Source organism: Ovis aries, chromosome 5, assembly GCF_016772045.2.
Source record: "Ovis aries strain OAR_USU_Benz2616 breed Rambouillet chromosome 5, ARS-UI_Ramb_v3.0, whole genome shotgun sequence".
NCBI lineage: Eukaryota > Metazoa > Chordata > Mammalia > Artiodactyla > Bovidae > Ovis > Ovis aries.
Genome location: NC_056058.1, coordinates 92902503 through 92929298, shown reverse-complemented (window position 1 = coordinate 92929298; position 26796 = coordinate 92902503). Strand labels below are relative to the sequence as shown.

Genomic DNA, 26796 nt, shown 5'->3' with positions numbered 1-26796 from the left:
GGAAATTCAAATTAAAACCATAAAAAGACACTACTATTCATCCTCTAGAATGACTAAAATGAAAAACAAAAAACCAAGTTAACAATATAAAGTGTTGGTAAGTACACAGAAAAACCCAAACTCTCAAAAAAGAGAAATGGAAATGAGAAAACTACTTTGGAAAGCAGTTTAACAGTTTAAAGTTATTAATAAATATATACTTACTATATGCAGTTAATCTCACTCTTAGGTACTTGACAAAGAGAGATAAAACTCATGTTCACAAAAAAAACACTTGTGAATGTTTATAGCAGTTTTCTTCAGAATCACCAAAAATTAAAATGCAAATATCCTTCAACTGATAACCAAACTTTTGATGCATCCATAATGAAATACTATTCAGCAACAAAAAAGATCTAACTATAGATACATTCAACAACATGGGTGCATCTCAAATGCATTATGCTAAGTGAAAGAAGCCTGACCAAAGAGCCAACATACTGCATGATTCCATTTATGTGGCATTCTGAAAAAGCTAAACTGTAGGGACACAGCACTGACCAGCGGTTGCCAGGGGTTAAGAGTGAAGGGAAAAGAGTCTGACTACAAAGGAACAGCATGAACAAGTTTGTTAGAAGTCATAGAACTATTCTGTTTGTAAAATACATAAAACTAGAAGTAAATATTACTGTATGTAAATTAAAAATCACTTTTAAAGAGCTTGTTTTGAACTGATATGAATAGTTTACAGTAAATCTTCTGTAATCATGGTTGCAAACCAAAAAAATGCCTTCAAATTTTCTGTTTTTAAAGTAAATTTCCAATGCTATGTTTTGTTTTGGAAAACAGTCAAAAATAACATTCAATTAATCTATTCAAACTGATATGCTTAGAGTTAGTATGTAAAAAATAGGTTAATTTTAAGACCACAAGACAGAAACATTTTTTTTTAAGATTCCAGAAATTAAAAGTGAAACAAAGATACTCAGCAATTAAAATCTACATAGCACAGACCTCTTGCTCCATGCAGAACACAAGAAATGCCAACATTTTCAAAGCTAAATCATACAGCTTGGCTTTCTATACTACTGAAGTTTTAATACAATTTGCTGACTCCAGTACAAATTTTTCACCACGGGTCAGAATCACAATTGATCATTAACATTCTGGATTGTTGTTGTTGTTGAGAAATGTGAATATCCCTATTAGAGGCTAATAAGTTTTTAAACTGAGATATAAATGATATACAAAATTGTGTGAGCTTAAGGTATACAACATATTGATTTTTATATATTTTATATTGCAATATGAGGCTAATACTCTTTATGCTTTTAATATTTTTTATGTTGGCTCAGTCGAGAAATATTGAAGAGAACTATCACAACTGAAATAACTGGAGTATTTAAATTACCTAAAACAATTTTACACATAAGAAGTAATTTATTCAAGGCAAAGATAAAAGAATCAAGAGGTACAGAATCAGAAACAGACAGCAAGTCTCCTTATTCTCGGTGAATGGCCCTGCCTCCAAGATCAGATTACAGATTATAAACACATTTATAATCTGTTAATTAGTCATTGTTAAAATTAATTTGCCATAACAATTTAAGGAGGGCATTACCACTTTAAGTACTGTGCAACAATATCAGTCCTTGGAGACAAATGTATTCCTTTCTTTTTCCTTGTGTACATTATTCCCTACAATTGAACTGAAATTTTGATACATTCAGGATGGACAATAATCAATGCACAGCTGGGAAACTTTATTCGGTAAGTATGTGACTACTAGTAGTAGGACAATCTCTTCTACTTAAATGCTTTTTTTTTTTTACAAGTAATCACTTAAGCTTCACAGTATTTATTATTGCCACAGACAGCTGTTTAGTCACTAAGTTGTGTTCGACCCTTTTGAGACCCCATGGACTGTAGCCCACCGGGCTCCTCTGTCCGTGGGATTTCCCAGGCAAGAATCCCAGGGATTGAACCTATGTCTCCTGCATTAGCAGGCAGACTCTTTACCACGGAGCCACCAGGGATGCCTGCCACTGACACTGATAGTGCCCTATTCTGAATTCCCCTATTATATAGAGCCTCCTCTGATCCTTGGTCTTCGTGCTTACTGTCTCCCGAGTAATCTTTTGTTCCCTCTTCACTTCTGATCAAAGTGCCTATAGGCTCCCCCATTATGGCCTTTAATACCTACTTTCTGTCATAACATGCCCCATGGATGAGGTGCACACTGAATAAGTCCAATGCCCAAGAGGCAGCTGTTAATTCTACCCTTTTTTTCTCCATTTCAAAACAGATATTTGTATGCAAGTGACTGAGCATGATGTTACTCTTTGGAAAATCTTGGAAACATACAGAAAGACACACACACACACACACACATCAGACGTAAGATACCCCTGTCAATACCACCCACCATTGCTGCGCTTCGAAATGAAGGAGGTTTGCAGCCCTTACAGTGGGGCGTGATTTGGGAATATTTCCTGATCTTTCCTTTCTCCCCCTCTTTCCTCATAACCTCTCTCACAAAACTCATCCAATCCCATGACTTCTACTATTATCTCAATGGAATTGACTCTGAGGCCTAAGACCCATATTTGCAAATTACTGCCAAACATTCACACACACACATCCTACCACTATTTCTAACCTAAACCAGCTTCTGATGTTCTTATTTATTTTCATATCAATACTATCATACAGTAAGCCAAACTTGAAGCTAGTAGTTGTTTGTGGCTCCGCATGCTCACTCACCTCTTAGCCAAATAAAACCGTTAAATCCGTCAACTCTACCTTGCAGAGCCTTTCATAGCCACCTCCTTTTCTCTGTTCACAATGTCAACACCCTAACACAGGCTTTAATTTTTATTTATTTTTAATTAATGTTTATTAGGGTACAGTTGCTTTACAAGGTTGTGTTGGTTTCCACTGTACTGCAAAAGTGAATCAGTTATGCATACACATATATCCCCCCCTTTCTTAGACTTCCTTCCCATTTAGGTCACCACAGAGCATTGAGTAGGGTTCTCTGAGCTGTATGGCAGGTTATCATTAGTTACCTATTTTATACAGAATAGTGTCTATCTGTCAGTCTCAATCTCCCAATTCACCCCACTGCCCCAGGCTTATTATTTTTGTCCCTTAATTCAACTTCCTTTCTCTAGTATCCCTCTACTCCAACTCATTATTCATACTGCTATCACCTGAAGAGTCCTAACGTACGATTTGATTATGCCACTTCCTGATCAGAAGTCTCCAAAGGTTCCCTATTGCTCACAGATAAAAGTCCAAGCTCCTTAACCCACTACTGAAAGCTCTCTTAATAATCTGTCCCCAGCTCATCTTTCTGGCTCTGTCACAACCACCTTCATGTGTCCCATAGAGCAGCTGAACCAGATTACGGTCTTTTCCCCCAAACACACTGTGATAGCAAACCACTGCTTAGAAGATCCCTAAATTTAGAATATTTCAATATTCCCATTATCACAGCTCCAAGCCTTTGACGTTTCAATACTAACTTTTCCATGAAGCTTTTCCAAACACCGTGAGCTGAATATTTTCCAACAATCCACAACTCCTACACCACTGAATTAGTGCCTGAATGGTGCTTCTCATCTAAGATCCCTTATTCTCATATCTTAAATCTTATTAAACTATATTGCCCTGCTTCTAATTCTATAAATGTTCTACCCTGTAAGGTCATGTTGGTTCTTAAATTTCCAAAATCCAAAGCAACAGCAAAATCTCCCAAATAAAAAGCTTCCAAATAGTAGGTCATAACAGATCAAAACATGGTAAACATGATACTTGAATAAATTGATGACTGAAAACAAAATGGGATCAGGGCAATTACAATTCTAATTCTCTAAGTAGAAACAGAAAAGCTTCTATTTTTTCTACTTTTTGCCATAATACATTCTGGAAACCATGTTATAAAGGGAGTGGTATTTTGCCTTTGAGGATCATGCTTTTGACTGGAGACTCGTTATCAAAATCATTTATTACATGTTGGATACGAACAACATTCAATAAAAGCAAAGATATAATAACTGTAAATCCTTATAAATTAAAAGCATGAGATGAGCATTTTCTTCTTTCCTTTTTTTTCTTTTTGACCATGTTGTACAGCTTGCAGGATCCTATTAGTTTCCTGACCAGGGACTGAACCTACACCCTCTGCAGTGAAAGCCCAGAGTCCTAACAACTGGACCACCAGGGAACTTCCAAGATGAGCACCTTCATATGGGCACCTGGGCACATATTTGTTATACCAAGAGTTCTACTATATCACGAATTATGCCATACATAAAAATATAATTATTACTAGCTTTCATAAATCTCACTAAAGTCAGTATGCTAGCTATAATAAACCAAAGCTGAGTGGATCATTTTATTTATCTTCTAACTATTCAATAGACTATTTGGTGTTTGTGTGGAAGAGGTGACATTTATTTATCATTTATTTTTATCTTCTAACTCCCAAGCTGCCCCCCAAAGTAGAACCAACCATTTCATTTTTATGAATTTACTGTGATAACCTAACACATTCAGTAATTCCACAGATTTAGAGCCATGACCAAAGAAGAGCTAGATTTGTAAAAGGAAATCTTAGGTTCTGGCCAAGCTCTATCACTTACCAATTGGGTGACACACAGCCTCTCTGTGTATCACTTAAAGGTAAAAAGAATATTAAAAAAATGACTACCTCAAAGAGTACAGAGAGAAAATTCAAAGAGAAAACAGAACTTAACCGTTTTTAAAATGCAAAGTCCCATCAGGAATTCAGCTATTACTAACTATCAATACTGTTCTTGATGTTGATGGCATTTGGTCCACTATTACCATGTTTTAAAGAGAAAAGCTGAACTGGCATTTTGCCCCCTCTAGTCTTCCCGTTTCTTTAGAAATACATGTGCTCCTTTTCAGTACAAAATAACAAGGAAACTGAGTTGTGAGGTCAATCTTTACCACCTTTCTCATTCTCAAGCTCTATCTGACACCTTTCAGGGCACTTTGCACTATGCCGAAAAGCCACAGAACCAACTATCATGTGGGAGAAAGGGAAATTTTGGTCACTATATTGTGCAGTTCTGTGGACAGGACGTTTCTTTCAATCAATACAGAAGGAAAAGGGCTTCTTCATGTGCAGGAGAATTAAACCATTTTGCTTTCAAAGTACATACAACTTCCTAACTTCCTAGAGACCGCTCTTCAAGTGAGGAATGGCAAGGGACAGAGGGATAGAAGCCCAGACAGGTGTCCATCAGGACTGGTATCCCTGTCTTAGGAAGCTAGAGTAGTGTTTCCCTTGTACCTGAGAGAATGAGACAGCGCCTACCCACCTCACCTCCTACACAGCACCACTGAGAGGAAGAAAGTATCTGAACTGGAGGGAAGAAGGTTGGAAGGGGTTGGGGAGAGGGATATATTTTTCTTACTCCCAGATTACAATTTTTGAAAAGAACCAGAGGGTCCTAGGAGGAGGAAAGAACTTTGGAGACTAAGAGACTGTACTGAGAGTAGTCGAGAGCTGGGATTTGTTTTGTTGTTTAGTCCCTAAGTCCTGCCAAGACTTTTGCGACCCCGTGGACTGTAGCCTGCCAGGCTCCTCTGTCCGTGGAATTTTCCATGCAAGAACACTGGAGTGAACTGCCATTTCCTTCTCTAGGGTTCTTTCTGACCCAGGGATGGATCCCACGTCTCCTGCATTAGCAGGTGGATTTTTTATTGCTGAGCCACCAGGGAAGCCCCAGAGCTGGGATAGCTTCCCATCAATGCTACCCTCAATACAAACAGCCATATAAAGATACAATCTAAAGTAAAACCAGTATGCTCACTATGCAAACCCAGTTTTAATTTGTGTCCCCTGGTTCCTCCCATCCCCATTGTACCCAAATTCAAATTCATCCTAAAGGGAAATTCTTGAGCTTCTAATGGATTATACCAGCATCAAAGGACAGAGACCAAAGAGCCCTCCCCATATACTCTGGGACCTTTTAAAGACGTGTAGATTTATTGTTTTATCATATGGTGAGATGGCGGGGGTGGGTGAGGGCAGTTGGTTGGGGGGGGTGGCACTCAGAGCCAGATTTAGCTTATAATGATGATGATAAACAATGCCTTGTGATATTTCTTATACTTGAATAAGTGTTAGTCGCTCATGCGTGTCTGACTCTTTGCAACCCCCTGTGCTGTAGCGTCCGTCCATGGAATTCTGCAGGCAACACTACTGGAGTGGGTTGCCATTTCCTTCTCCAGGTACACTTGAATGGGATGGAGTAAAAAATAATCACACACGACCAAACAACTGTTCAGCTTAAAATCTGTGTTTCAGTTCAGTTCAGTCGCTCAGTCGTGTTCGACTCTTTGCGACCCCATGAATCACAGCATGCCAGGCCTCCCTGTCCATCACCAACTCCCGGAGTTCACTCAGACTCACGTCCATTGAGTCAGTGATGCCATCCAGCCATTTCATCCTCTGTCATCCCCTTCTCCTCCTTCCCCCAATCCCTCCCAGCATCAGAGTCTTTTCCAATGAGTCAATTCTTTGCATGAGGTGGCCAAAGTACTGGAGTTTCAGTTTTAGCATCATTCCTTCCAGAGAAATCCCAGGGCTGATCTTCAGAATGGACTGGTTGGATCTGTGTTTGGGCAACAAATATTTATGTGCCTCCTGTAGGTCCTGCAGCCTTATTCTCTACGAACATTTGGTGAAGTTCCTATAAAACCATAAAACTACTATTTCAGTTGTGTCCAAGGAAAGGAGGAGATTTTTGCACAGGACTGGGTAAAGTCTTGAAGGAAGAGCAGTGCAATGTTGTGGGATCAAACACAATGGGAGGGAAAGAGGCATAAGGAACAGAGAATTCCAAGGGGAAAGAATTCCCACCTGGATATTCTTCCAGAGAGCTCAGCTATAACTCTGTAAGGTTCTGTGTTCTCTTTTCATAACAGAAATTACTGCCTTGTATTAAGATGTTGTTGTTCAGTCGCTCAGTCGTGTCCAACTCTTTTCAACCCTATGGACTGCAGCATGCCAGGCTTCCCTGTCCTTCGCCATCTCCCAGAGCTTGCTGAAACTCATGTCCATTGAGTCAGTGATGTCATCCAACCATCTAATCCTGTGTCGTCCCCTTCTCCTGCCTTCAATTTTTCCCAGCATCAGGGTTTCTAATGAGCTGACTCTTCCCATCAGGTGACCAAAGTATTGGACCTTCAGTTTCAGCATCAGTCCTTCCAATGAATATTCAGGATTGATTTCCTTTAGGATTGACTGATTTGATCTCCTTGCATCCAAGGGACTCTCAAGAGTCTTCTCCAACATCGCATCTCAAAAGCATCAATTTTTCAGCCTTCAGCCTTCTTTATGGTCCAACTCTCACAATCATACTGGACTACTGGAAAAGCCATAGCTTTGCCAGCAATGTCTCTGCTTTTTAATATGCTATTTAGGCTAGTCACAGCTTTTCTTCCAAGGAGCAAGCATCTTTTAATTTCATAGCTGCAGTCACCATCTGCAGTGATTTAGGAGCCCAAGAAAATAGTCTGTCACTGTTTCCATTTCTTAAAGCTACTTATATAATTGTTCCTACTAATGTCTTAAAATTGGATTAACACATTAGTAGGAACAATGCTATAAGTGGCTTTAATAAATAACTCACAAAAGTACTAAGACATGTATCAATATAAGACAGAAAGGCCTTCTGCACTGAAAAGCATTATAGCAGAGATTGAAAACTAGAAAGTTGAGCTAACTCAGACCAACAGACTTCTCTAATGTTTATCGAGATTTTCAGTTAGGTGCCAATAAATAAACTTAGAAAGCTCATGTAAAAATATTTGATTTATAGCTTTTCTTGAAAAATTACATCAGACAACATTGGGTCCCTGCAGGCCGCTAGCAGCACACAGCTAGACCAGAAAGTCACTGAACCTTTTAATCACCCATAACTCACCACAGTCCAGCACCCTCAGTACCTATGGCATACCGTCTGGCTTATTTGGGTACCTAATGGTCCCTGAAGGCACCTGAATTGGTGACCTCAGTTTCAAAGGAGAAGTGAGAAACTGTCATTAAATACATGGCAACTCAGAAAGAGGGGTGACCCAGCACTTGAAGGTCAGCGATGGCCTTGATGTTCCCACAACCTCTGTCTGCACTGCACACTAGACATGAGAGATAGAGCAGGCCCTGAACCAGGTTACTTCCTTTTAGCCTTTTTTTCTGCACTGAATTATCATATAAGAGATTTACTCTCAGTTATTAAGTCTAAACAATAGCTACCTCAGTGTAAATAGTGACTAGAGTTGATGCAGACTCTACCTCTCCTAGTTGTAATAGATTAGGCAGCTTGCTTTTAAATTAATGGTGTCTCAGCCTCCTCATTCATAAATGATTGAGTTTAGCTAGAATCATCATTAAGATCACTTTTAGCTGGCCCCTCCCCATCTTTACCAGCTCTACTTATCTAGAATCTACTAAAACCTCAAAAAATGTTCAAGGTCTACACCTCCACAAAACTTCTCCAGACTCTTTCTTTGAAGCTTTAAGCTCATAAACTCTACCACCCAAATTTAGCACTTACTAATTCTCTAATCTCTTTGCTTTGAGTTTGTTGGTTCCTTCCCCATATTCAAACAGAAAATCCCTTTAAATAAGAGACTATGCTGTTTAATTTTTAAATCTTCCACAGCATTTTACATTTATTTAGCATTCAATAATTGTTTGTTAATGAAACTGAATAATAACTAAAAACTAAAAATAATTATAAAATAGCAAACCTCCCAAAGAGCAACTTTCATCAGCCCCCTGAGAATGAGTTACCCTTATCAGCATCACAACTTGTCCAATTGATTCAGGCAGGCATAATGCGTACTTTGCAGTGAAGAAACACACAACTAGATTACCCTATTACTTTGTATTAACACATGGTCATTGCTTCCTTCCATAGTTGAAATGCTCCAAAGGGAGAAAATACAGACATTAACTCACTACAATAATATACTGTAGTACTCGCTGAAAGATTAGGTTACTCACTAAAATACAACAAGAAAAACTTTTTCTTATCACAACTAAGAAAAAAAAATCAATTTCTATTAAGTGCCTGCAGGTCAGACATTTAAAAACTATAGTGAAAAGCACCCTAGCTCCTTCCCCACCCTGTGGATGTCATCAGAAGTTCTGAGTAAGAGGAGGCCAAGTTAAGATGCCATGTGGGCGGGGATTTACCCACCTTCACCAAAAAAGGAATAGTATACAGGTTTTACTTGTTCTGGTCAGTCTCCCCCACCCCCCACCCCCAAATAATTAAAGCTTTGGATATGTGGTCAGTCCTTCCCTATTAAAGTAAAGCCAACAGGAGAAAAGAATAATTCAAGAATAAAATTACTTTTTAAATTATTTTGTGATTGCCTGGCTTATTTAATGAATTTAAGATAATTAAACACTCTAGTAAACTAGATTAACAAGTGTTAATCATGTCTTAACAGCAAGCAGAATCTAGTGGATTGAAATTAAGTCCATTTCAAAAATGCTTTCCTGTGGCGTAACAACACTTAATACAGGCGTTTCCACTTAACCCATATTCTATGCAAGGAGGATTCGTTCAGTAATTTGTTTACAGAACGAATCTGTAATCTGTTCTGTCATCTGTAAGGCTCAAGGGTCTGAAACGCGAGGTAGTGTACATGAACGGTAGGGGATTGATTAAAAGCGGGAGGTGAATCATGGAAAACTCCCACTTGGAACTGCCTGGAAAAAAATAATGGCACTATCCAATTTAAAAGTATGGGAAACACTGATTAAATACCTATACATTTTTCCTGGGGACATCCCAGTCAACGCAACGGAGTTTTACAATCTGAGGGAAACAAAAAAGCGTCTCAAATTTTTTTAAGTAATTGAAAAAAAAAAGACCTTGCAGTAGTTTCATGCCTTTGAATAGTTTGCTTTTTTAATATCTGGTGTCGCTGATCTCCGGTTAACTCATCGTCTGACCGGAAGCCTGTCCAGTGGATCCACACGCCGCGCTGAAAAGCGCTCGGGCTTAGGCGTCTTCCTTTAGCCACGCCCACACACGGAGCGTCGCAAGGAACGGAATGTGCGCCCAGCCTCCTCACCCCCTCACGCGCCGGTCTCCTCCACTTAACAGCAACAGCTCAAACACCTCCCTGTCAGATGAAACGGACAGAACCCAGACGAAACCAGGGCATGATGTCGCTGTGTCTCTTAATATAAGTGAAGGCCACTTAAACTCTCCTACTGCCCTTCGAAAGGAAAACCCTAAGTTCCGCCCCAAGTCCCATGCGTGCATGCATAATTTATACATAACCCTGCTCCTACTTTGGAGAATTTCAAAGGAACGGAATACATTTCTCCGGGATGGCAACCGGGCACGGCGTGGGAAAACCCTTCAATTTCCGTTTTCTGCTGTGCCCACCGCACCAAAGCCTCAGGTACCGGTTCCTAAACTAGCTTCACGTTCGTTAAGAGGCTTCACACAATCTAGCAGAATTCTTCAAAGCCAGGGGCCAACTCGCTAATTTCAAATTTCGGGCGAAAGGATGACGAGGAAGAGCGTCCTCCTCCCCAGTTCCAGCCGCTCATCAAAGCGGTGAGTTCTGAGGAGCAACTCTCCACAAGTGACTGCGATCTTCCCTCACACGCACACATCCTACTCCACAGGCTAAAGCAGCCGTCGGGGAACGAAGTCTTTACTTGGCCATCAATTTGGGGTAGGGAATCTCCCTCCCCAAGGACCACCAGCGCAGGAAGAGTCTCCTCCACTACACTCCCACCTCTGAGTACCCCCACAAGGGGCGGAGCTCGGCCTCCAGGGAGTCAGACCAGGCAACCTGGACACCCTAAATTAGCAGGAGATTTCCCCAACACACACCCCCAAACCAGCCTGGCCAACAGCCGCCCGTGAAGCAAGCCGATCAGGCGTGACGTCAGGTGTGATTAAGTTGGTGCGTCACCTCGACGTCAGCCTCTCACCTCTCGGACGTCCCGTCCCGGGAGCAAAACTCCGGCTACTTTGGGCTCCGCCCCGTGAGAGTGGGAGGTGGCCAATAAGGGCGGTCCTGAGGAGCCCCGGGGTCCAATGAGACGAGCCAGGGGCGGGGCAGGAGGCCGGAGGGCGGGGCGGGCGGCGGCGGTGGCCGCCGGAGGTCTGGCCTGCGCGCAGTATATGACAGTACGTCAGCAGCGGGATGGCCGTAGCTGTGGCGGCGGCTGCAGACGCCCGAGCAGCCGCGGCCGCAGTGGAGGCTGGAGCCCGAGCGGCGTCGGCGGCGGCACCCCGGGGAGTTTAAGATGGCGGCGGGGGGGGCGGCGGCGGCGGCGGGTCTGCGGGAAGAGCAGCGGTACGGGCTGTCGTGCGGGAGGCTGGGACAGGACCACATCACCGTACTGCATGTGAAGCTCACCGAGACGGCGATCCGCGCGCTCGAGACCTACCAGAGCCACAAGGTGAGGCCGGGCGGCTGAGAGCAGGGGGGAAAGGGCGTCCCCGGCCGCCCAGCCGCGCCGCCCCCTGACCGACCCGGCTGCACCTGGCTCGGGGCTGGCGGAGCGGTGACTCGCTTCGGCTGCCGTCCGCGCGCGCCGCGGCGGGGCAGGGCAGGGCCGGGCGAGGGTGGCTGACGGCCGCCGCCGTCCGGGGCCGGCCAGGCGCCGGGGCGTGTGGCCGGGGGAGGCGAGCGGGCGAGCGGGCGGGCGGGCGGCCCCTGGCGGCGGGGCCGAGGCCGCCGCAGCCCCTGCGCTGCGGGGACTTTCCGACGGCGCCCGCGGGGCTTTTCTAGCCTTTTCGGTCCCGCTGAGGGAGAGAGGCAACCAGGGAAGAGATGAGTGAAATGGCTCCTCTGCCCCCACGACGTTTGGGGGTGGATGGGAGGAGGGCAGCGTCCAGACGCCGAACCGAGAGGACCGGCTGGCACTAGCCGTCCGCTTCGGGGGGTGGGGGGCGTCCCAACCGTAGAGCCGCGGAGAGCCCGGGACCCAGGCGCTCCGCGTGTGAAGGTGGGACACACACTTTACCCGCAGGGACTTGGGGACACATGGGCGGCCGCGTACGGGGCGTGGAGGGGCGGGTGGGGTGGGTGCCCACCGTGTACTCTCAGAGGCTGATACGGGCGCTCCGCGTACGCGGGCGGAGGAGGGCACACGGGCGTTCCCAGAGAACCGGGGAGTCACACACACACACACCCAGCGCTCACCCGGGAGCAAGGACCTCGGTCCCCTAGAGAGAAGGATTCTCGGTGGCTCCTCATCCCCCAAAGACGCGTCGCTCGCGGCTGGGGCTGACTCACTGACCTAGAGAGAGACCAGCATCGGGGTGTCGGGGTGCAGGGCTTGGGGGGAGGTGGTTACACTGCATTCTGGGCAGACTCGGGTGTCGCACCCCGCTCCGCCTTCCGGAGAGAGCGTGGACACAGACACACACAACTCGAGCATAGCGAAGGCTCACAGACTCAGCGATTGTAGAGGACACACCAAGGAACGCGTTTGCAGGTTTTAGGGGGAAAAAAAGTGAGAGAGAGCTTGGAAGGCACTGCGAAGGGACGCAGCAAGCGGAGTGCTGGGGACGCCGTTTATGGCCATGCAGTACCGTGTGTGGGTGAGGGAGGCAGAGTGGACGCATCGCGAAAGGGAAGGCAGAGATCATCTGAGAAATCGCTTAACAGTCGCTCGGAGAAGAGAGACATCCGTGGAGCAGAGAACCCGCAGGGCATCCCGACAAAGAGCCGAGCCCATGCCACGGAAACACGCACCGATTAACTGATCTCATAAAGCAGGCGCAGAGGCCAGGAGGACACCCGGACACACACAGTTTTTCAGATAAAAGTGGAGAAAGGAATTAACATCTGTTGAGCTCCCACTAGTGCCAGGCACTTTAAATGCTTCGAAGGAAGGCCCAGAGCAGCAGGCAAAAATGGCAGGAGAGATGTGAACCTGGGAGCCTTAACCAGGGGGGACAACCTTCAGAGACGCCCCCATACCTAAGGATGCGCACAGGGGGAGGCGTGCGGGTGTGCACAGCTTGAGAAGTGCCTGAGCTCACCTTCCATGTAAACAGCAGCAGACTCAGGGACATGCCCGCAGATGGCACTCACAGAGTGGATGCATGGATGTACATTCCAGGGCATATGTGTTACCCACCAGAGACTGTACAGGTGAAAAACCCTCAGATCCAGGAGTGGAGGGAGGAAGGCATGCACAAGGAGAAGCCTTGCACACACCTGTGAAATCTCAGAGGGGAAAAAGGTCTCAAGTATGACTGGGAAGTCAGTGACCACCCAGCAGTAGGAAGGCGAGGAAATAAAGACAGAAAAACTGCTTGTGTCAGTAGCTACTCCCAGACAGGTGCATCTGCAGGGGAGAGAGCAGCACCAGCATGGAGTGCGGGTGCGGGAAGCCAGATAGGCAGGCAGAGGAACAGGGGCAGACAGTGGAGAGAAACTCAGCCCTGCAAGATGGAGAGATAAGCCTCTCTCTGTTCCTAGGGGAGGGCGTGGAAGCAATGACAGAGGGAAGAAGGTAGGTCAGGGTATGTAAAGAGGAAAAAAACGCTCAGAAACCAGAGAGGAAGGAGTCCGCCGGAGGAGGCCAACCTGCAGTCAGAAACAGACCCAGGGAGCAGATAAAGGCTGACACACAGGGGTGGGGAGAGGCATCTCTGGGGGCAGTAGTTCGGCCAGCCATCTTGGGGGACAACTGGCAAACTGTACAGCTGATTACAGTAAGATTGACAGGCCCTGGATCAGAGGGAAGAAAGAGATGGGTGAGGAGGCCCACACAGGGAAGGAGTGCCCCCACCCCCCTCAGGAGAGCGAGGTGACAGAGGAGCCCCCAGTGCTCCCTGACCTACATGGCTGCTGGGGCCCAAGAAGAGAGTGCTATTTGTTTTCCTCCCTTGGTTTCTGCCTCCTACACCTTAGCGCTTTGTGCTTGGGATTAAAGTTTGGGTCTAAAAGCCCCCACATTTATATGCCATTGTCTTAAGAAATAGATAAAAAATTCTTCCATCCCACTGCTTAGTTCTTGATTATTTATTTTCACTTTATAGGCAAAGGTACCAAAGTCAATGGCTTTCCTTACTCCTGACTACTTCTATTGCCTATTAATATTATTACTGTCTGTTTCCATCTCTGTGTATGCAAATTAAGAGGCCTGGTCAGTCTGTGCAGAGGCAGAGAAGGGAACCACAGAAGACTTTTCCAAGCTCCTCTCCCTTTCTGAGTGTAGTCCTTGGGTGCCTTTTCTTCTGGAAGGGTGATACAGTATGCAGGGAGAGCAGGAAGAAATAAGCTGATTTGACGGTTGCAATTGGTTCCAGCCTTGTTTCTGACTTAACCAGTTCTGTCCCCAGGCCTGACTGTCTCTTTGGCCACAGAAACATTTTAAGGGACTTGAAAAAAGCAGGAATCGGGGTGAGACTGGAAACTTCTGACAGCTGAAAAATGGTGTGTTCAGCCAAACCTCCCACAGAGGTATCCTCAGGGCCTCTCCTGACTCAGGCAGGACCAGGGCTCCCCCATCACCATAAAGTTGCCAGCAGTGGGCAGACGGCCCAGCTTTTATCCTCCAGGAGAACGATACATACTTGGGTTGTTACACTTTCCACACTTATCAAAGTAGGGCTCCTAACTTTAAATTGTAGCTGCATTTGGAATTCTGTTCTCTCCTGGGGAGGAGAGGCAGGATAGCTTTAACCTCTTATGTGAAACTTTATCATTCCTGTACTTGATAGGAAGGTGCTTGATGCTTGACAAGTGGCCTCCCAGGTGTTGGCCTATGCAAGGTTATGACTGTTATTCCTCTTGTGATGATTTTCTAAGACCCAGAAACTTCAAGAGGTTAATTTCCTAAATTAAGTATCAGAGTTACTTTTATCCAGATTATTTTGTATTGGATTTTCCTAAATTAACCTACTTGACCTAAGACTTCAGGGAGGTACATTCAGGAATTATAGGAAGCTATGACTTAGGCTAAATACAGAAGTTCTCTAGATGTAATTGGGCAAGTATCTGAAATTATTAGAGTCCATGGAAACAGAATCTTTAATTGGAAACAATTCCTCACTGTTTCAAGACAAACAAACCTAATTGACCTTCATTACTCAAGTTTTCTATTTTTAGAGAAGAAATGAAGAATGCTATTTGGGAACCTTTTAAACGGAGATTAGGGTGGGGGATAGAGACATTGTGAGTTCAGGAATGGGAGTTATAGCTGGAGTAAATATCTCCTAAAAGTTGTTTTTCACTCAGTTTGAATACAGAAACAGTTTCCAGTTGATTATATACAAAAATGTATTAATTAGAAAGTTATTTTCATGGCTTGCAGAATGAACTCAGAATACTGATATAGATATTTAGTATATATTTCAAAGCTACTTTTTTCCCCCATAGTTTATTTTGAATGAAGTTAAAGTTGCTAAATAAAATCACATATTACAACTTCATAGTCATTCTAAATTCATGTCTGAATTTATGGTCTATATAATCCCTATGCATTTTAAATGATTTAATTTTACTTTAAATCCCTATACATTTAAATACATTTTATATGTTACTATAATTACATATTTCTCCCAGATATATCCTAAAAGTGTTTTAAATCAAACCTCAGAATTCTAAAACTTACCTTAGCCAATTCCTTCAGTAATGTGTAGCTGGCTTTATTTTGACATTTGAGTAAGTAATTTTGCAGTAACAAAAACCTTATCAAAATATTGTTTTCAGAATCTGCCATTGCTGAGCCTGTTTGATTTTTTTTTTTTAATGTTTACTTAAAGTTTCAAAGGTGGTGGCTCAAATAATACTATGACGTTTGTCCAACTATTACATAAATGTCTCGAAAAGATGCATCTCAAGGCAGGAGACATTCATTCTCTATGCCTGAGCATGAGAAAGGAGATGCTTTAAGGGTTCTGTTAACGCATTATTTTGTTAACCCCAGTTATTGGCTTTAAATAAATTTTCCTGCTTGTATGAGTGTCTTCTAGGAAAATGATAGTATTTTGAAAATGTGTGTAAATACACTTACATTTAATTTTGTATGAGGAATTCAGTCTTGTTCAGTATTACCAGATTCTGTTACTTCCAGTCAAAGCATAAAGTCTTATTTAAACCTCTGAAGTTACTGTCCTTCATCATAGCTCCCTTTAATGTGTTCCATGATCTTATGAAATCACTCATCCCACAGGTCATGGGGTAGGAGATATCCTCTCCTCTCCTTTCTTTTTACCAAGTAAAGATATCAGTGTTTGATTCATCGTGGTTTAAGGCACAAAAAGACACATGCCTTACTTTTTCCTGTCTCTTCCTTTTTTGTGCCTGCCCTCAAACAATTTTGAATGTGTACGCGTGTGTTCAATAATCTGCTGTTATAAATACAGAAGAACCTGTTCTTAAGGGCACCACTCAAGCATCCAGACCTGCCAACACAGCTGCCACTGCTGCTGACACACTTACTAAGTGAAACAGTGAGGTTTGCCTTAGCAGATTCCTTCTGTTGCAGTTTTTTCACATAGCCAGTTTTAATTTAAATAGGTTAATCTTACTGACTTTAACTTAAACCCATCTTGAGGCTGAACTTGATCTGAAAAAAGCTTTGTATCAAGTAAAGTCAAATCTGTGCCCCATTTTGCAATAAGTGAAAAGTTTATTCAGATGATCAGGTGTTCAATGCAAAGAAGGGTGCTCCTCCTAGTGAAAAGCAGTGGCCAGATTGCCTGAAGGGATAGACGGGGAACCTTGGCACCAGAATTGAGAAGAGGAAGAAAGAACATATGTGAAGGATTGGACCGTGTTCAAGAAGAGAATTTAAAAGGAAAGGGGTGTAAAATCCTTGGAATGATTTACAGGAAAGCTTATCAAGGACAATCACCAGATTGAACCTTTCTATTTGCATTTGTTTTTTTTGTTTTTTTGTTTTTAACTATGGAAGCTGTGCTGGGTCATTTTTAACAATTTGCAGTGACTACAGAGAGGATCAGGAGCCTAGCATCAGTGTTCAGCCTAAGTGTTTGCCAGTTTGGGTCAAATGTATTTGGAGTATTTAAGAAGATGTCCCTAAAATGTGATGAAATGGGCATTTCTTTGTGTAAGATGAGTAGAGTTTTAGAATAGGGAAGACAGCATGTGTATGACCGCAGCACATTTGACTTGCCTGCATACCTCAGCTCCATAGGACGTTTCCCATGACTTAATACAGAAATCTCGAAAAGCAGGCCTGGAGCAGAATACAGTAAATTAATGACTGTCTCTACAGCCACGTTTAAGCTGGAAAAACATGGCATGAATCAGGTCAGATTTACCATGAAAATTGCTTTCTTTTCTTTACCTTTCTCCCTTCCCTTCCTTTCAGTTTATCTACCTATCTACAGTTTTGGTTGTGGCATTATGGCTCTTGATAGCCATGTTAAATCTTTAGGAAGAACTGGTTTAAGGGCCTCCACTATACTTTGCCTGCAAAGGCCAAACCTGGAATTTCACAGCTAGCAGTTTAATATAGGATATAAGAAGAGGGAATCTTATTAATTAGACTGTATGCACCTTAAGGGCTTCCCAGGTGGTGCTAGTAGTAAAGAACCCGACTGCCAATGCAGGAGACTTAATAGATGCGCATTTGATCCCTGGGTCGGGAAGATCCCCTGGAGGAGGGCATGGCAATCCACTCCAGTATTGTTGCCTGGACAATCCCATGGACAGAGGAGCCTGGTGGGCTACAATCCATAGGGTCACACAGAGTTGGACACGACTGAAGCAACTTAGCACACACGCATATGCTCCTTAAAGATTCATGAATCAAATTAGCACCTTGAATAGAACTCAGTAGTCAGAGCATTTGGCTACTAGTTTAATAACTAGGTTGTTAGACAGATAACATAAGTTTCTTTCTTGTTGGGGTTCCTATATGTTATTGGTCTAAACAACAGCTTTGGATCTTAAAGGGTTTTAACAGGCAGAGACTAGATGGGGGAGTCACATCTTCAGGAGAAAGAGTGGCATAGGCAAGGAAAGGGCAAAAGTAGAAAAGCTAAATCAGGCTTTGAGAATTGCAAGGAAGACCCTGTTCCTCTCACTTTTGAGTGCAGGAGAAAATATAATTGAATTAAAGAGAGGAAAGGGAAACTGGAGCAGATTAGAATTTATTCTGTCAAAACTGGGGAGACACTGATTAGAAAGTTGAGGTGATTGAGCTAATGCTTTAGGATTATTCTGGACTCTGTGCACATGATGAATGTAAGATGCATCTGGAAGGAAGTAGACAAGTTAGGAAGAAGTACATGGTCAAGATCAGAGACGAGTAGAATGTGAACTAGAAATACAGTAGGAGACAAGATACTATAGATGAGTAGAATCTATGGAATGTAACACCAGGTTTTATAAGAACAGGGTTGAATTGAAATTTCTAGCCATCAGCACTAGGAAGATACCCTTAGTAGAGAGAGAAATTGGAAGCAGTTGGGAGGGTAAAATAGGGTCGGGGAGAGAAAGTACCATATTCTTCACTCAGTCCTTTGGTGATGAGGAGACTTAGGTTTGATTAGCTGTTCTGTATCTGAGAAGTATATTTGGGTCTAGGTCTAGACTAGAACAATGCCATACTATTTACATGTTTCAAACTTTTCCATTTGGGTGGAAATTTTGGGGATTGGTGATGTTTTGGGGGAAGTTGAAATTACTAGGTAGAAGAAATTTTGGTTTTGAATAGGTATTTTAAAACTTTGTTTGTATTTTTGTAGGCTCCCTTTATTCAATAACCTTCTCTATAAATTTCACTTAAGACTGTCATAGAGTACAGATAACATGAAAATTGAATTTGATTTTTACATGAAGATCAGGCCTTCCGTGCTTTCTGTCGCAAGTAATTATTGAAACATTAAGTAACTCTCTATAATGTTCCTGGATTTACATTTCAAGCATCATTTTAAAATGATTCCTAAAGGCCTTGAAAGGGTCAGTGTTTTCACTTCCGGATTACTTTCATTTCTGTTTATGCTTTGATTCTCTTTGTTTGTTTGACAGTTTGTGAAAAACAAACTAAAAAATAATCATGTGTACATATACATTGTCTCTATAGACTAGTTATGATCACTTGGTTCGTGGTCCATAGAGATAACCTTGGTTAGAAGACTTTTCTCATGAACAGTGAGCTGGTACAAGGAAGGAACCAAGCTTGAACTTTCTAATAAGATTCTCTGAGATGCTTTAGGATCTAAATATGCTTACCTGTAAACTTAAGTGTTAGCATATTTTTTAAAAGACATTTACTTAGTATCACGGCTTTTGGTTTTCATTGTTGAAACTCTGATGCCAAAGATAACCAGAAAACACATCCCTGTGGTTAAAACGCAGTTGAAACGTTTTTTTTTTTTTTTTTAAATAAAAGGCTAAAGTAGGAGTAGGAATTTTTTGTAGAACTATCAAATATTCATTTAGCCAATGTTTATCTTCTGACATGTGCAGGCATAGAACTAGAACTGGAAAAGTCAGTGATGGTCCCTGCCTTAAGTACTCATGTCTTAGTAGTCACAAGCAGACATTAAAATTAAATAAGTGCAATAAAGTCTGTGTGCAAGGGGACACCTAAAGAGAGAAGGATTAGCTGTGAATGCATCTGAGAAGTAGTGTTGGCTTTTTAATCTCCTGTCCCCTGCCCAGCCCACTCCAGTTGTGTTGTGTCCATCACATCCCTGAGATTGCACATGACTAGGTCCTTTGTTGTCAAATCCAGTGTCAAATCTCTCCGTTCCTGTCTTACCTCAGTATTGTGCCGTCCAGTTGATTACTCTTTCCTTTTAGAAACACTTTCCTGATTTTCCTCCCACTGCCCTGCCCATTCTCAGTCTCCTCTGCTGATGATCCTCTGCTTGACTGGCCTGTGGAAGTTGGAGATCCCAGTTCCTTTCTCTCTATTCACTTCCCTAGGGGAGCTCATCTAGTCCTGAGGATTTAAATGTCATCTGTATGTTAATGACCTCCAAATGTTTATCTCCAGCTCCAACCTTCCTCTGTTTCCAGGCACCAATTTTCAACATCTCATCTCTTTATCAAAGTGTAAGAGGTTATCTCAAACGGAACAGTCTCAAACACAGTTCTTGATTTCACTCCTCAGACCTACATCTTTGTGAGTATTCCCCATTTCAGTAGGTGGCAGCACTTGTTCCCAGTTGCCTAATAATTGCCTGGTTTACCTTGATTCATCTCTTTTCTTGACTTAATTGATCCTTACAGTCAGTTCTGTCATTCTTCGAATGTCTGAAATCTAACTGCATCCATCACCACCACTCCACACCCAGCCAACCTCATCTCTCTTGAGGACCCGTGCCATGGACTGCCAGCTGGCCTCCAAGCTTCCACTCTTCCTCCAGGAGTCCATTCACCGTGCAGCACCCAGAGGGACCTGTTTAAAACACTTAAATGTGATCATGTCGTCTCCAAGTTTCAAGGTTTCTAATAGAACAAGGTTTCCTTTGTTCTAGATGCTTCATTTATAAATTTCTAGTATTTTAAAAATAATACCCATCTTCCAATCCACGCTTATTTTACTGCTTCTCCTTATACCTTACTAGAGATCAGGATCACAAGGAACAAATCTTCATTTGTATTTATAGTCAGATTCGATGTGTAAGTTTATTTACACAGTTATAAAGTCTACATTAAGTTCTCTCTTTGAAAAAAAGATGGGATATTATGCTTCAAATATTGTTATAAGGTCTGGTTCACAGTAACTAACTTTTCAGGCCATTGTTCAGTTTGGATTTTTGCCTTCCATGTTCCTTTAAATAGTTGTATGAAATACTAACGTTTTAGACTTTTTTTTTTTTCGCTTTGGCCTACATCAGATAGCTATAGTTTTCCAGAAACTCTCTAAAAACAAGGATTGTGTTAAATAGATCAGATTTTTTTTATTTCTCACTGCCCTTTTGATTCTCTCCTTTATATTTCCTTCTTCTCTATGCTGTAATGGCTAGAAAAACATTATTCTTTATTCCATACAAGCTTTAATATGGTTCTTCTAAAACTGCAGAGAACGAGTTTCTCCTATGTGTAAAGTTGGATCGACTGACAAAGCAAAATACCAGATTCTGTGAAACTTTGATTCTCTCTTTTTCTTTGGGTATAGGGTGGTGGTGGGGGCATTTAGAAGAAGATAGCTTTGGATTACCCTGAAATTTCACATTCATACTATCATTCTAAACATACTACCCCCTTTGACAAGAGCTGAGTATGTTTGATTTCAGGATTAACTGTCTGATTTCCTGTGCTATGTTCTGCTTTTGTTTAGTCACAAAATTGTGTCTGACTCTTTGCAACCCCATGTACTGCAGGCTACCAGCCTCCTCTGTCCATAGAACTTTTCCAGGCAAGAAGACTGGAGTGGGTTGCCATTTTCCTCTCCAGGGATTTTCTGCTTTAGCTCCATCTTTTTTTTTTTTCCTTCCTCTTCTTTCCCTGCCTAGATTTTTTTCTTTTACATTACCATGGTTAAAAATAGAATTATTGGATAATCTTTGGTTATTCTATCAGGTGACGTTTTGAAGAACAGAATTAAATGACTTCTTAAAGGATTATAACCGCAAGTTCTTAAAATAGTATAGTACCTCTTTAGGAAAGAAAGATGTATCTTAAATCATATCCCAGGATAAGTCATAAATACTTGTTACTATTTACTTGCATAAATGAAAACAAATTCAGGTGCCAGGTGATATTTTCTTAAGCTGTAGTGCAAAACCAAAACAGTGATCCCCCCCCCAAAGCTATTTATTCTTATCAGTTCTTAATTCTCTAACTTTCAGATATTTCACATTTTATATAACTGTTGTTAAGGAGGAGTAGGAGAACCTAACTTATCTAGAGTGGTGGGCAAGAGCACAGTTCTTAAAGTGACCCAGGCCCGAGTTTGAGCTCCAAGTCACTTTTTAAAGCTGTGCAACCTTATGTGATTTCACAGGATTTTCTTGAGAAGTGCAAATAATAGTATCTACCTAACAAGGGTATTCTGAGAACTCCCAGAGGTGATAGTAAAAATGATTACACTGGCCTGACACATTTTAAGCACTCAATAAATAGTAACTAGGTAGCTATAATCATTTCCTAAAACAATCTCACTTAAAGCAGTCACCTGGTGCGTGACCATTTATAGAAAGTTTTCTGGTTTTGACAAAGTTCCAAAATTATATTTGACTTGGGAATTTTTTTCTTTTTTTACTGTCTCTATCATGACTTATAATGCGGCTTAGGTACTCAGATAAAAAGCGAAGTATTTAATAAATACCTATTGGTTAATTTTAAATAATTCAAGAACTAACTTGAGTCAAAGCTCTATGATGGATGTAAAAGGGAAACTGAAGGTATTTCAAGTATATCTCTAACCTTAGAGAATAAAGTTAGACCTCTGTAATGTGTTTCTTAGAGAAATCACTCTTTTCTAGGCCAGAAGTCTATTTCTTATGGTTGTATGTTGACAAAACCAGTAGTGGTTGATAAAGTAAAAGTAACTATAGATTTAATTTTTCCTGAGGGATGAGCAATATGTAAATAATCAAGAGATGTTTATAATGATTTTTATAGGATAACTCTCTTCTTGTGGTGGTGGTTTAGTCACTAAGTTGGTCTTGACTCTTGCGACCCCATGGACTGTAGCCCACCAGACTCCTCTGTCCCTGGGATTTCCCAGGCAAAAATACTGGAATAGGTTGCCATTTTCTTCTCCAGGGGATCTTCCTGACCCAGGGATCAAACCCATGTCTCCTGCATCTCAGGTGGATTTTTTACCGCTGAGCCACCAGGGATTCCTTACTCTCTTCTTATTTAATCCCCAAAGAAACCAGAGCCTTGCCCCTTCTCTCCTCTCCTAAAAGAATCCTATCAGAAACTTAAATTACTGTGACTGCCCTGGTGGTCCAGTGATTTAAGATCCACCTGCCAATATAGGGGACATGGGTTCAATCCCTGGTCTGGGAAAATCCTACAGGCCCAGAGGAACTAGGGCCTCACACTGCAACTAGAGAAGAGCCCCCCTCACCACAACCTGCATGTGACAATGAAGACCCAGCACAGCCACGCATAAAATTTTAAAGGAGAAATTAAAATTCAGTTCAGTTCAGTCACTCAGTCGTGTCTGACTCTTTGTGACCCCATGAATTGCAGCACGCCAGGCCTCCCTGTCCATCACCAACTCCCAGAGTTTACTCAAACTCACGTCCATCGAGTTGGTGATGCCATCCAGCCATCTCATCCTCTGTTGTCCCCTTCTCCTCCTGCCCCCAATCCCTCCCAGCATCAGGGTCTTTTCCAATGAGTCAGCTCTCAGCATCAGGTGTTCAAAGTACTGGAGTTTCAGCTTTAGCATCATTCCTTCCAAAAGAACACCCAGGGCTGATCTTTAGAATGGACTGGTTAGATCTCCTTGCAGTCCAAGGGACTCTCAAGAGTCTTCTCCAACACCACAGTTCAAATGCATCAATTCTTCAGCACTCAGCTTTCTTCACAGTCCAACTCTCACATCCACACATGACCACTGGAAAAACCATAGCCTTACTAGACGGACCTTTGTTGGCAAGTAATGTCTCTGCTTTTGAATATGCTGTCTAGGTTGGTCATAACTTTCCTTCCAAGGAGTAAGCATCTTTTAATTTCATGGCTGCAATCACAGTTAAGATTGCATAGTAAAATTACTTAGTAAATTACGTATTACTTTTATAGTCCTGATATATTGCAAGGAATAGTCCCTGAGAATAAGTGGACATAGATTTCTTTGGTCATACGGCAGTTTATGTTTCAGTAGTTGGCTTATTATAATGGCAGTTTTCAAGAACATAACTAAACTTTTGAGCATTTTAGTATTGTCTACACTTTTATTCTAAGCTTAAGAATACCCTACATTCCCTGAGAAATAAATGAGAGGGTTAATTCAAGGAACTCTAAAAGCAGTGAACCAAATAAGAGTTGAACAGAATCTTTTGACTGTAAAGTGAAAGTGAAAGACGCTCAGTCGTGTCCGACTCTTTGCGAGCCCATTGACTGTATAGTCCATGGAATTCTCCAGCCAGAATACTGGAGTGGGTAGCCTTTTCCTTCTCCAGGGGATCTTCCCAACCCAGGGATCAAACCCAGGACTCCCACATTGCAGGCGGATTCTTTACCAGCTGAGCCACAAGGGAAGCCCTTTGACTTAAAAGCATCACCTTTATCAGGTTGTTGAAGCATTTATCAAAAGGGGTTACCCTAGTCAGTACCAGTCTGCATTGTGTTTCTTGGCTGGACGAAGAGACCAGATCACTATCTTATTTATAACTCAACTACTATTCAGTTAAACCCTAGAGTTACTTGATTTTCAAAAGAGCTACCAGCTGCAAATATTTAATTAAAGCTAAAAATCAAAAGTTGAAGTCCTGCTGAAATTCCATTCGTAATGGAAATGTACTTAGTAAGTTAAACATTACTGTAAAACATGCCATATCATATTTGGTCACCTGTAATTACTTTATCTTTTAAAACTGGATTGCATTTTAAAATATACAATGAGTTGAGGTTATGTTTGTGCAGTTAAAATTAGGCTAAAAAGATTTAGATGAAAAGGAACTTGAGACGTATAATGGTATTGACTTTTAGAACTTATTCCTGGTCCCTTTCTTATTAACACGGTAGTCAGATGCATAAAAAGTGGTATAGCATTCTAGCCGTCTCTTGTTGCTTTAAAAAAAAAGAAAAAATTCAAGAACTATAGTACCTAACATCTTCTTGTCTAAAATTGGGATTAAAATTGATAATGGATTTAAGGGTCTCATATGTTTTTCTCTTCAAGCTTGTTAGGTATCTTAAAGGAGTTTTTCAGTAACAGTAATCCCAGTTTATTGTGTTGAGATAAACACCCACAATTACTCCATGGACGAGGGTTTTATTTTTTTAATAAAAAACGTTAACACAATACTTATATATGTTCCTTTACTATACATGGTCCTTACAGGGGTTAAAAAAAAAGAAAAAAACTAATTTTTTTAAGTTTTTATTTAGTCAGAAACCTTGAAAATTGCAGTGATTTTATGAAATTCATTTTCCTTGGAAACAAAGTGCCAGAAGAATTGAATGAGCATTTAAGTGCTTTTACATGTTTAGCACAGGGAGATAACCTATTACAGAGGCAAGAGAAGGAAAGGGTTCTGTATTTGAGATCCAGAAACCAGGATTTGAGGTCCAGCTGTGCTAACCACTAGCTGAATGATCTCAACCAATGAACTCTGCCTGTCGGAGACTCATTTATCTCCCTCTGAAATAGGTGATGATGTCTTCCTCCCACCCACAGCTGGTTTTAGAAGGCCTCCCTTGAGGCTATGGTATAAAAATGCTCTGTACATTACAAAACTGTCTAAACAAGAACAAGTTATCATTTTTATTGAGGAATCAAGTAATACAACTAGAACTCTAAGCATATCAGGAGGTAAGGTTCTAAATGCAAGTCATGAGGCAAAAGGTTGGATAATGTCAAAATTACCCTTGAATGTTCCAAAGTTGATGTACAGCATAGTAGTACTGTTTTTTCTATACAACTCCAAATAGTAAAGTATATAATGTGTATAGTTGGATACTGCATATATAAAGAGACCATAGCCAACATGATTTTATAATACATTTTTCAGCATAATGTATATAAGTACTTGTAAGTTAAGTTTGTATTAGACTCTTCTGTAACATAACAACCAGGAGTAAGACAACTTATGCAAAAATAGACCCTAATGTAGTGGTACCATAGACACAAGCATCTGGAAAAACAATAGCTAATGGTAGTTAAAGTGGGCACAGTTCAGCGTGAGCAAAATGGTGGCATTTGTATCTTGTTTGGTGAGGAAGTGTGTAATGTTTTAAAATGTGAGTCCTTTCTCAGTTGGGCATTCATCCCCCAAATACTCGCCACTCCTTGTTGCTTTATACCCAGTCTCTTACCTGAGTCTTTGATTCCTGATTCATCCAAAGGAAGGCCTAGCTGAGGAAATTAATCTTAAACTTGAACATTAAGTGATTAATGTGGATTGGCAAAATAGTGTTAGGGAAGTTATGCCAGGTTGAAGGAACAGGTAGGAAGTAGGAATAGGAAAGTGTTTACAAAACAGACTGAAAAAGGTTAACAGTGCTGAGCCACAATTGGGAAGTTAAAAAGATGAGACTGGTTGGTCCTATAGTTGGAGCTTCTGCTTTCTATGTGAGGAGTTTGTTTTACTTTGATAGAACCACTGCAAAGTGGTATCTGAGAGAGCTTCTGCTAGCTATTTCAATGAGGAGCATTTGGAAGGAATTGAAGGAAGGGAAGAATTGATGCTTTTGAACTGTGGTGTTGGAGAAGACTCTTGAGAGTCTCTTGGACTGCAGGGAGCTCCAACCAGTCCGTCCTAAGGGAAATCAATACTGAATGTTCATTGGAAGGACTGATGCTGAAGCTGAAACTCCAATACTTCGGCCACCTGACTCATTTGAAAAGAGCTGACTCATTTGAAAAGACCCTGATGCTGGGAAAGATTGAAGGCAGGAGGAGAAGGGAACGACAGAGGATGAGATGGTTGGATGGCATCACCAACTCAATAGATGTGAGTTTGAGTAAACTCCAGGAGTTGGTGAAGGACAGAGAGGCCTGGCGTGCTGCAGTCCATGGGGTCGAAAAGAGTCAGACACAACTGAGCAACTGAACTGACTGACTGACTGAAGGAAGGGAGGAAGGCCTTTGTTTAGTTGCTTGGTAATAGGGGCCTGGAAGCAGGCTAGAAACTTTCAAAGTAGGAACTGAGCTTAATTTGAGGGTGTCTG

At 41.9% G+C, this 26796-nt stretch overlaps 1 protein-coding gene and 1 long non-coding RNA gene across 2 annotated transcripts in view; one reads left to right on the top strand and one right to left on the bottom strand.

Moving 5' to 3' along the window:
• LOC114115026 (uncharacterized) overlaps window positions 1–11026 on the bottom strand; it is a 245082-nt gene extending 234056 nt beyond the window's left edge. Inside the window, exon 1 of the long non-coding RNA XR_003589533.3 lies at window positions 10985–11026. This is a non-coding gene — a long non-coding RNA (uncharacterized LOC114115026). The remainder of the gene's footprint in view (window positions 1–10984) is intronic.
• A 144-nt stretch (window positions 11027–11170) lies between these two features.
• Window positions 11171–26796, top strand: part of ELL2 (elongation factor for RNA polymerase II 2) — a 75108-nt gene continuing 59482 nt past the window's right edge. Inside the window, exon 1 of the mRNA XM_027970525.2 lies at window positions 11171–11458. Coding sequence (XP_027826326.1) covers window positions 11303–11458 — 156 coding nt within the window. The 5' untranslated portion in view covers window positions 11171–11302. The remainder of the gene's footprint in view (window positions 11459–26796) is intronic.